The sequence below is a fragment of the Engystomops pustulosus genome, chromosome 3 (genome assembly GCF_040894005.1).
Source record: "Engystomops pustulosus chromosome 3, aEngPut4.maternal, whole genome shotgun sequence".
NCBI classification, from domain to species: Eukaryota; Metazoa; Chordata; class Amphibia; order Anura; family Leptodactylidae; genus Engystomops; species Engystomops pustulosus.
In genome coordinates, this window is record NC_092413.1 from 92350428 (window position 1) to 92361903 (window position 11476).

General features: G+C 40.0%; 1 protein-coding gene across 1 annotated transcript in view; it reads left to right on the top strand.

Moving 5' to 3' along the window:
• Positions 1-11155, top strand: part of IL22RA2 (interleukin 22 receptor subunit alpha 2) — a 41890-nt gene extending 30735 nt beyond the window's left edge. The window contains exons 5-7 of the mRNA XM_072141438.1: positions 6730-6868; positions 8022-8158; positions 9008-11155. Coding sequence (XP_071997539.1) covers positions 6730-6868; positions 8022-8158; positions 9008-9451 — 720 coding nt within the window. The 3' untranslated portion in view covers positions 9452-11155. The remainder of the gene's footprint in view (positions 1-6729; positions 6869-8021; positions 8159-9007) is intronic.
• Positions 11156-11476: the final 321 nt, after the last annotated feature.

Consider the following 11476-nt stretch of genomic DNA (forward strand, 5'->3'; position numbering starts at 1 on the left):
TATCTACATTAAACCTCATCAACCATTTCTCTGCCCATCCCTCAAGCTTCCACAAATCCCTCTGTAATGCTAAACTATCGACCTCAGTATTTATTACTTTACACAGCTTAGTATCATCTGCAAATATTGAAACTTGACTGTGTAAACCCACTACAAGGTCATTAATAAAAATATTAAAAAGAAGTGGCCCCAATACTGACCCCTGTGGCACTCCACTGGTAACATCAACCCAATCTGAGAATGTGCCATTAATGACCACCCTCTGTTTTCTATCACTAAGCCAATTACTTACCCAGATACACAGATTTTCTCCTATTCCCAGCAGTCTCATTTTATATACCAACCTTTTATGTGGCACGGTGTCAAATGCCTTTGAAAAGTCCAGATATACAACATCCACAGCGTCCCCCAGATCCAGTCTTGAACTTACCTCCTCGTAGAAACCAATCAGATTAGTCTGACAGGACCGATCTCTCATAAACCCATGCTGACGCTGGGTTATAAGGTTGTGCACAGTGAGATACTCCAGGATAGCATCTCTAATAAACCCCTCAAATATTTTCCCCACCACAGCAGTTAGACTTACGGGTCTGTAGTTTCCAGGATCGCTATTTGATCCTTTTTTGTATATTGGTACCACATTTGCTATGCGCCATTCCTGTGGAACATAACCAGTCCTCAGTGAATCTTCAAATATTAAAAATAACGGTCTGTCTATCACCGTACATAATTCATGCAGAACCCGGGGGTGTATGCCATCTGGCCCAGGTGATTTATCTATCTTAGTGGTTGCGAGGCGGTGCCGTACCTCTTCCTGGGTTAAACTGTTGACATTATAAAAAGAATTTACATTATTCCTCATTGTGTCTTCCACCAGGGGATTTTCCTGGGTAAAGACAGTTGAGAAGGCGACATTCAGTAGATTGGCCCTTTCCTCATCTCCTTCCACCATGACCCCCATGTTATTTCTAAGGGGACCCACACTCTCTGTTTTTAGTTTCTTATCATTTATATACTTGAAAAATAATTTGGGATTATTTTTGCTCTCCCTGGCAATAATTCTTTCAGTCTCTATTTTTGCGGCCTTTATCTGTTTTTTACAGGATTTATTTTTCTCTCTATAATCCTGTAATGCCTCATTGGTACCTTCACGTTTTAGCACCTTAAACGCTTTATCTTTCTCGCTTATTGCTTTCCTTACAAGACTAGTTAGCCACATAGGGTTTTTCTTGTTCCTTTTATGCTTTTTCCCATAAGGTATGTGTTTCTCACAGGACTTTTTCAGAATATATGAGAAAAAGTCCCATTTTTGGGGGGGGCTTTTGTCTTTGAGAGCATTATCCCAGTCTATGCCTTTTAGGTCTTCCCTTAGTTGATGAAAATTTGCCCTCCTGAAGTTTAGAGTGTTGGTTGCCCCTTCACTAACGTGCTTAGTAAAGCGTAATACAAAATCAATGATATTATGATCACTATTCCCCAGGTTCCCCCCAACCTGTAGTTTTGATACCCTATCAGGTCTGTTGGTAAGGATAAGGTCCAGCAGTGCCCCCCCTCTTGTTGGCTCCAGGACTAGTTGCGACAGGTAATTGTCTTTTGTTGTTGACAAGAACCTGCTACCTTTGAAGGACCTGCAGGTTTCTGCCCCCCAGTCAATATCTGGGTAATTGAAGTCCCCCATGATAAGTACTTCACCATGCTTTGAAGCCGCATCCATTTCACTTATCAGCATTTCCTCTGCTGCCTCCATTATATTTGGAGCCTTATAACAAACCCCTAGTAATATTTTATTTTTATTTTTCCCTCCTCTTATCTCCACCCATAGGGACTCCACATTTGCGTTACTGATGTCATCTCGCAAGACGGGCTTGAGGCAAGAATTCACATATAAACAAACCCCTCCCCCTTTTTTATTTATACGATCCTTTCTAAAAAGACTATAACCATCTATAGTAACAGCCCAGTCATAGCTACTGTCCAGCCATGTCTCGCTGATACCCACTATATCATATTTCCGTTCCAACATCAAGAGTTCCAGTTCCTCCATTTTGTTTGTGTACATACACTTTATATGGTTTTCCCTGTCCGTATTCCTTTTGTCCTTATTCCCCAATCTCATTCCAGCCCCCCTTCCTCCCCCATGGACTATGGCTCTTCCCAGCTCTCTATGTACACCGTCTATTTGCCCTGCACAAGTGTAGTTGCCCTCCCCCCAGGTCTCTAGTTTAAACACTCCTCCAACCTTCTAGCCATTTTTTCCCCTAAAACAGCGGCCCCCTCCCCATTGAGGTGCAGCCCATCCCTACTGTAGAGCCTGTAGCCCACAGAAAAGTCAGCCCAGTTCTCCATGAACCCAAACCCCTCCTTTCTACACCAACTTTTGAGCCACTTATTTACCTCCTTGATCTCCCGCTGCCTTTCTGGTGTGGCACGTGGTACAGGCAGTATTTCGGAGAAAATTACCTTTGAGGTCCTTGCCCTGAGCTTATGGCCTAAATCTCTGAAATCATTTTTAAGGACCTTCCACCTACCTGTTACTTTGTCATTAGTGCCAATGTGGACCATGACCGCTGGTTCCTCACCAGCCCCTCTCAGTAATCCATCAACCCGATCCGCAACATGCCGAACCCGAGCACCCGGCAAACAACACACTGTTCGGTATGCACGGTCTTTGTGACAGATTGCCCTGTGTGTTCCCCTAATAATGGAATCTCCCACTACCAGCACCTGTCTGACCTTGCCTGTGCTCCCATTACCCTTCTTACTGGAGCACACATTCCCCTGGTTGCTAGCGGCCACATCTTTCTGCAGCATTGCTACCCCAGAGCTGATATCCCCCTCATCCTCCAGCCTGGCAAACTTATTGGGGTGCACCAGATCAGGACTAGACTCTCTACAACTCTTCCCTCTACCCCGCCTTCTACATGTTACCCAACTAGCTGCCCCTTCACTCTCCACCTCAAATTTATTAAGTATAAGTATTGAGACCCTTTGCTGTGGAACTCATATTTAACTCGACCATGCCCGCGGCTCTCATTCACTTCATATGTAGCCGCGGGCACGGTCGCGCGCATGGTGTACCGAGCGCGTACCTCCCTGCGCCGAAGCAGCTTCGGCCATAAAGTTTAAAAAGTGTTTTAAACCGTGACACTGCGGTTTAAAACACTAACAAAACTAAGCTCTGGCACCAGCTCGCCAGTTCCCCCTTATACCTGCCACTTCAAGTGGTAGGTTTCCTTTAATGTTCCTAAGAGCATATTTAATCCTTAAATGGAAGCCGTTTAGGACAACCACAACTCTTCCTCAACTTGGCTGTCAAGCCAAACTAATCAATGCTGGGAGAAAAGCATTGGTGAGAAAGGTAAAGAACCTCAAGATCACTGTTGCTGAGCTCCAGAGAGCTGTGAGAAAGTTCCACAAAGTCAACTATCACTGCAGCCCCGTAGCAATCGTGGCTTAATGGCAGAGTGCGCCGGCAGAAGCCTCTCCTCAGTGTAAGACAAATGAAAGCCTGCGTACAGAGAGAACCTGGATGAAAAACTCTTCCAGAGTGCTCTGGACCTCAGATTAGGTGAAGGTTCACCTTCCGACAAGACAATGACCCTAAGCACAAAACTAAAATAACAAAGCAGTGGCTTCAGAACATCTCTGTGACCCTTCATGACTGCAATTGAGCATCTCTGGAGAGACTTGAAAATGGCTGTCCACCAATATTCACCTTCCAACATGAAGGAACTGCAAGGGATAATGGATCCCCATATCCAACTGCAAGAGATAGAGGATCCCCATATCCAAAAAATTGTTAATAAATTAGCAAAAAATATCTACATTTTCTTTTTTCTTTTTCACGATGGGGTGCAGGGTGTGTCTTGCATATTATCTACAGTGAGCCTAAGATCAAGAAAAGTTATTTCATACAGAGGCCATGTATAAGTGAAGAACAATTCACTTATAATTCAAACAAGGATTATTCTTCATATAGTTCACTGATGGCTAACCTATGACACCCTGGGTGGAATAAAACTGCATGGATCATGGGCTGTTTTAATATTATAGCCCCTACAAGTTTGTAATCACTTTCTAGATATGGTACTGGAATCAAGCTTAGAATCAATCAATAGAGGATGTGTCTCTTCTGCCTGCTGTCTGCAGTTTCAGGACCTTTGTAGGACCTTCAAAGGTCATGAAATGGCTCTTGTGTACATGTGTATTGTAAACAGGAACAGGATTTTATGGCACAAGAAAAAAGTTTTGTACTGTGTTAGCCAGTTGAATAAATTCCTGTTGCTTTTGATAGGTCCAATAAAGTCACCTTCTTGAGATTGTGAAACCTTTTACTGGCTAACTGAAATATAAGATCTTACAAGAAAGCTTTCAGGACAGCTACAGTCCTTTCATCAGGTATAACAGTCGTTCTGAAGTGACACAGATCTACACCATGAGCAGAGAAGTAATGCAAACAAAATGTAAAAAAAGAACAATAGCAATAACAAAGTTGACACACAACAGGTCCTTAATGAGATGACTAGAGGATTGTTATGGTTTATTGCCTCTAAGTTAAAAGCCCTGGAGTCTCTGATGACCCATTATCTCAGGATAACATTTGTTAGAGGTTGTAGTGGGTCATGAATCCTTTTGATAGATTGAGTCCTGCGTGGAGGGTGTCTAAGAGGGTAATAAACTTGCATTCCCAAATTCGTCTCTCATTTTGTGACCTGAAATTGCCTTTTATTAATAATATCCAGGGTATTATGGCCAGGACTGCAAATGTGTTTTGCCACAAGTAGATGTGCCTGCCCCTCTTTCATTGTGTGGCAATGAGACCTTATCCGGGCTTTAAGTTTTTGTCCTGTCTCTCCAACATAAAGATCCCCCCACAGGACATTTTGTGCACACAGGTAGACCACATTAGAAGAGGAACATGAAAATGTCCCCAGGATGTTATATCCTGCTGTTATGTTATGCTGGATGTTATATTGCTGGGATATCTCCCAGTAAAAGTGTTGCCAGAGATACAGGAACTGATCGACCAAGTATGAAGTGAATTAGGGTCTTCACTGTCCTAGAAAGCGACTACCACAGGGCAGTTTCACCCTTATTGATTATATTTGTCCTAGTAGCTTCATAGTTTATGTCATGATGTAAAGTTACAAGTTCAGTCTGGACCAGACTGGTCCTGGGATTCATCAAGCAACTGTAGTGGATACTGCACTGGATAAAAATGGGAATTTTTTTGTCCTAAACATTGGGGGCACTTGAGGTGACCTCGTTTGATGTTAATATTTCCCTGCTAAAAGCATAAAAAACATTATCAGTAATACAATCTTAGACTGAACATGGAGTGTGTTGCTCTATATTTTCTGGTAAATACATTTAAAAATTGTCCAGTATGTCCCTGCTTTCCACATCATCAAAAATTGGCATTTAACTGTCCGTTACGTGGCAAATCTGGTATTCCCACCTGGGCTTTCACATCTAATTTAATTAATCTCCTATATATATATAAATATATATATACATTTCTTGTTATTTAAAAAATCTACCTGTGAAAAGATAACTTCCATAAATGTCACCATGTTATCACTTAGAAACAAGATATCTGTCTTTGGATACGACCACCCTCACACCCTGGCTCCGGTGGTATGCGCTATTGAATACTGCCTGACCACCTGGATTCAGCACTCATTACCATAGGACGGCTGTTGGAGAAGCAGTAACTCCTAACCATTACATATGCAAAAACAATTTGTTTCTCCGTGCAATCACTCCATTGTTGGTGGTATCCAGGGACAACAATCTAATTTCTAAGGGACAACATGGCTACATTTATGAGAAATTATCTTCACACATGTACAATTTCTTTAATAACATCCAATTGAAGAAATGGAAGTGTATGGAAGAAGGATTAAAATAAATGTTAATGCACAAAGGAGAATACCCATTTAAGCCTTTTATTTGAACCTTCTTTTCTTTATCTGATATATAAGGACTATAAGTTAACCACATCATCAAAATTCATTTCTTCGTCACTTTTCTGTTACCATTGGGGTTACTTTTTTACTGTGGCCCTCCTGATCAGTTTTTTTATGTATTTTTGAAAATATGAAAAAGCTTGTGTGTCCTTCTGGTTTAAAATGTATACATCTTTGTGTAAATGTTCACATGTGTTTTTCTGATCGGTGGCTTCACACATGATCTAGGGAGGATTTTTATCTTGGACCATATCAGTTGTGCAAACTCGCCAACACACCTATGACTAATGATCCTGTGAAAAATTAGAAACGCATAAGACTTTTAGGTGACCTGCTACTGATATATATTTGCTGGTTTTATGCACTGTATCCTGATATACCTATAATGCATTACATTTTAAGAGGATCGGATTGTGTACTCTTGCAAGTGAGCCATTTTCTGGAGGGGAATTCTAAATGTATTGCATCAGCTATTTCAGATACGTCTGTAAAGTTTGAATTAAAAAAAAAGGGTCAGATACAGTGATAGCAACAGGATTGAGGAAAGTGTCAAAACTCATTAAGATTCTCATTGCTCAAACCTGTTACATTCATAAAATGAATTGTTAACATGTGACTATTTTCCTATTTTTTGTGGCATGCACAGTGGAGCCTTCTTTCGCCGTCACAGAAGTTCTGGTATGATTTATTTGAATGTATAAGATTAAATGAGAGTTATTTATTCTAACAATTTTATCTTAACAATATTTATATATTCCAGTTGATTAAGACAGAAAACACAGAGGAGACCAAATGGAATATCACAAATCTGGCACCTGGAAACTACTGCATCAGTGTTAGCATGATGTTTGGGGAGATCACAAGTCTCCCTAGTCCAAATAAGTGTGTGGAGATAAAAGGTATACTGGTGTAAATGTATACCATATTGCTTAGGGCAGTGATGGCGAACCTTTTAGAGCCTGAGTGCCCAAACTTCAACCAAAAGCCACTTATTTATTGCAAAGTGCCAACACAGGAATTTAAGCAGTAATTTATTTCTCCTTTTTCTTTAACAACTTTCAATCGTATCAGCCTCCTGAGGACACCAATACAGTTAAAAGGAGGAGAGCAAATTTGTCTATTGTTGCAAGAAGATTCTGCATGAAGATTCTTTGAGTCCTGTCTGGTGAACTTCATTCTGGGGTGATGACCTGGGTGCCCACAGAAATGGCTCCGAGTGCCGCCTCTGGCACTAGTGCCATAGGTTCGCCACCACTGGCTTAGGGGGTTAATATGATGGGGTCAAATATTTACTGAGAATGGATTAGCAAGATTGTGATAGAAATGTATTATTAAACACCACGTTTTATTATGAACTGTTATTATTACATTGTAAAGTGGTTATTAAAGGGGTTGTCCAACTGATTTTAAGATTCTGGAGGTGGGCTGGGGAGGGATTTAAAAAAAAAAACAAAGCTGTACTCTCCTCCTCTGTTGCTCCCGGTGTCCTGCACTGCCTGTTTGCTTACAGGGCACGGAAGCTGTGCTGAGTTCAGCTTCCGGCCGAGGAAGGTGACGCCCACCCATCCCCATATCACTGAACCTGATACAGCGCTTGGAATAGGGACGTGAAGCTGAACTCGATTCAGCTTCCGTGCCCCTGTAAACAAACAGGGGCACGTCGAGATGGCGGTGTAGGACACCAAGATAGACGGAGGAGATGAGCACAGCTTTGTTTTTGTAGAAATACCTCCCCAGCCCAACTGTAGAATTTAAAAAAAAACTCTCAGACAACCCCTTTAAGCAAACCTAGTTTCAGAAATTCTGACCCTTGTACCCTTGTCTGGAAACTCACAATCACACACTATGAAGGGATGGTATTGCTACCATATGCTACTTTTCCTTCACAGTCTTCTCGTCTTCTTATCTTTAGAATATGTCACCAAAAAAAACTAAGATGGGAAATCCCCTTTAATATCCCAGTATTGGGACAGGATTATGAATGTTTACAGTGCAATGTGTAATTCATAATGTGACTATTATGACACCTATGACTCATCTTGTTTTCCTCAGGTATAATAATAGATAAAGTCTACATGGGATCTATCCTGGCGGTTGTTGCTTCTGTGGTGATTGTTGCCCTTTTAGCATTCTACCTTGTTCTCTACAGAGATGTATTGCACCCCAAAACACCTCTTCCTTCCAACCTGGTAAGCTAAGAGTATGGTGAAAAAGTTAAAATGTTAAGGTTAATATGTGACAATATCTTTCAACACATCTCATTAGGTTGTATAGATTTAGCAGAGTAGAACTTTCAGACTTAAAGGGGCATTCCTGGAATATGAACATCTGATACAAAAACCAATGAAGCTATAAATAAATGAATATAAAAAACTCAATGTCATTAATAACAAAATAGAGCTTAAATAATTTGATTTTATAAATCACAAAATTTTATAGCCTCTCCTCGCCATTATCACCAATATGGCCGCCACTGGAAACTACATGTCCCATGATCCTTTAGTTCTCAGTAACTCCTCCTCGTTCTTATGCTCCTCTCCCAGTGATGATCTAACAGATTTTCTTACTCTGTTACCATAATAATGATGTCTAACTGCTATCACTGCACAGCCAGTCCAAAGAGATAGATATGGGGCAGCACCGTGTATGTGGAAACGGCAGGTGCAAGTCTTCTCAAAAGGTCTGACAATGACTCCCAGAATCAATATCAATTGACGGTGAAGCAGCACTCTGTTAGGTAAGATAGATGTTTTTTTATTCCACCATATTAATGCAACGTTTCGCCTGTTCAATCAAGGCATCATCAAGATGCTTGAGAATGCCTTGATTGAACAGGCGAAACGTCACATTAATATGGTGGGATAAAAAAACATCTATCTTACCTAACAGAGTGCTGCTTCACCGTCAATTGATATTGCCACCACTGCACGTTACCTCACTGAGATCTCACCACAACACTGGCCAGTAGGATTTTAATTCTTCATTCATGTAAACATTAATCATGTAACATTAAATCTTTTTACTTTTTTTTAAAACAGATTTTACACATTAATAAATTGAACCCATGTGACTACGTATCTGATGCTGACGTTGTAGTTCCTCCACTATTTGAGGGCATGGATTTCTCTGAACATATTCTTGCATTTGATAAAAATTTCAATAAACATCCAAAGGTCAAGCGATATGTCTCTACTGAAAACCGCAGAAAAGACTATGTTAACTGTAGACAAAAGGGCGTTAATGAAAGTATTCCAGGAAAAATGGTGGAACTAAGAAACTCAACCTATGGAGCAAAAACTTTTAACAAAGAAGATCCAAATGTTTGGAGCGCATCTCAAGCTAAATACACAAAGGTAGAAATGTCTCCACATGATAAACATTACTGTAAAAGCTATTATAATGACTTCATAACAGATAGGGAACAACACACATACAGAGTTCAGGATGACAATGCAACTCATGTGTACATAAATGATCCATAAATTTTACGTCTCGCAAGAAAAGTAATCATCTCCCCAATTGTACATAATGGTCCACGTTTATCAAACCCCCTGTACCAGTTTTTTGTCTGACTCTGCACATTGGGGCAGGATAATCAAGTTACTGTCCCCATGCCTGTGCACTCGCTGCAGCCAGGGCCTGGTATAGAGATAAACGCTGCGCAGGACCCCGCCAGAGGCTCTGGTTTCTTTATATATTCGGCTGCGCAAGAGCAGCAGGTTTATCATGTTGGTGTGCACAGTAATGTATGTGTTTCTTACATCTGACTCTTGTTTTAATTTTCTCTCCCCTTGCATTTTGGAGATTGCTATGCAACATTTTGATTTGGCTTGAGACATTTCTGCATTTCTGGGACATTTTACAAAATGTTCCAAAAAAAAGAGAAAAAGGAATGGGATGGGAACAAAAAAAAACAATTTTGATAAATATGGCTTGGAAAAAAACACATAAGCAGGTGCATATAAGCACCAGACAAAAGAAAACTAATATAAATGTCCCCCAATGTGTTTCCTCACAAAATGTAGATATAAATGCAGGAAACCTCTTAATCTTCTTGTGATTTTTTAAAATAAATATTCAGTTATTATACTTTCTTTTAAACACTTTGGGGGAGATTTATCAGTGCTTCTTCGCAAGTTTTTAAGCTTTATGATGTATCCCCCATGGCGGTGGGGGTAAGGGCTTTATGATAAAGCATATGATAAATCTCCCCCTCAGTGTATGTAAACTCTTTACTTTTCTATCTGTAGTTGATATGTTGTTTTTACTTTTACAACTAGCATTTACATATTGAATTTGTAGTGCATTTTGAGATTAGCAAAAGGAATTTTATTTGTTAACATTAATAATAAAGATCAGTGGAGAACACTGGTTTCTACTTTCAAAACGAATATGCGATTGGTGAGGCTCCCCTGATCCCTTTGTGAATGCGGGCCTCAGCCAGAAGTCCACTGATTAAGAGGGCCTCGTGGATTTCTTAGGATCACATGTCCACATCATAGAATTCATCTGTATAAATGCCCATAAAGTGAGCATGTTATAATGTTCCTTGCAGTTACTTCTTTTCAGTGAAGCCTGGGGCCTCCATACAGGCATCCACCCACTCAAATTCCTGTGCTCAAACACAGCATGAACACCATTATCGAGACTTACATTATCTATGGAAACATTGAGTCTCCAAAAAGGTGCATGTATTTAAGTGGTATCAGGTTGTGGTACTTTCATATTTTTGTTATACCTTGTGGTCGAGTAGACAAAAAAACTGTATTTAAAAATAAAAACTAATTTATTTACAAGATTCCCCATGTGGAAGAATAACATTCAGCAATATATGCTACATCAGTAGATTGGACAAACTTTTGTTGGATGCAGGAGGTTTCATCTATAGGTAGCAAAAGATATAGACGAGAAGATGTTGAATGCATAGTGGGGTTCCCTTTTATTCAATAAAATTAGAATAGTAGTATTATTCAGTTACTTTGTAGAGGTAATGGTTGTGATCATAGTGTGGTGGGGTAAGGTCTTGGGGGAAATAGGATGTTTTATTACTTACCTCTCAGAAGGGTATTTAGGGCCTGTCCACAATTGTCCATTCTTGCCACAATTGCATTCACCTAAATAGTATATTTTCAAAAATGAAGTAAATGACCACAAATATCCAGACTGAATACACCCAGATGTATGTATGAAAAAGCTATCATTTTATTGTCATCAATTTGGATGAATAAAGTTTGAAGATTTAATTTTTATTGGATTGTGCTTCTTGTATCCATGACCACAAATAATCAAAGCCCAGCACAAGCTGCAATGTATTATGCTAACATTGCCATGTAATATATCAAACCGAAAACAAGTCAAACAGGTGCAGCTTGAACTTCTGGAATTGGTATAACACATAAGGCGGCTACTTCCTTATCAGTGCAGCAAAGTGTCAGAGTTCTGAACACATGAGAAAAAGAAAACTGGGGACGTGACAGAGCACAACAAAATGTTTTTTTTCCTTATTT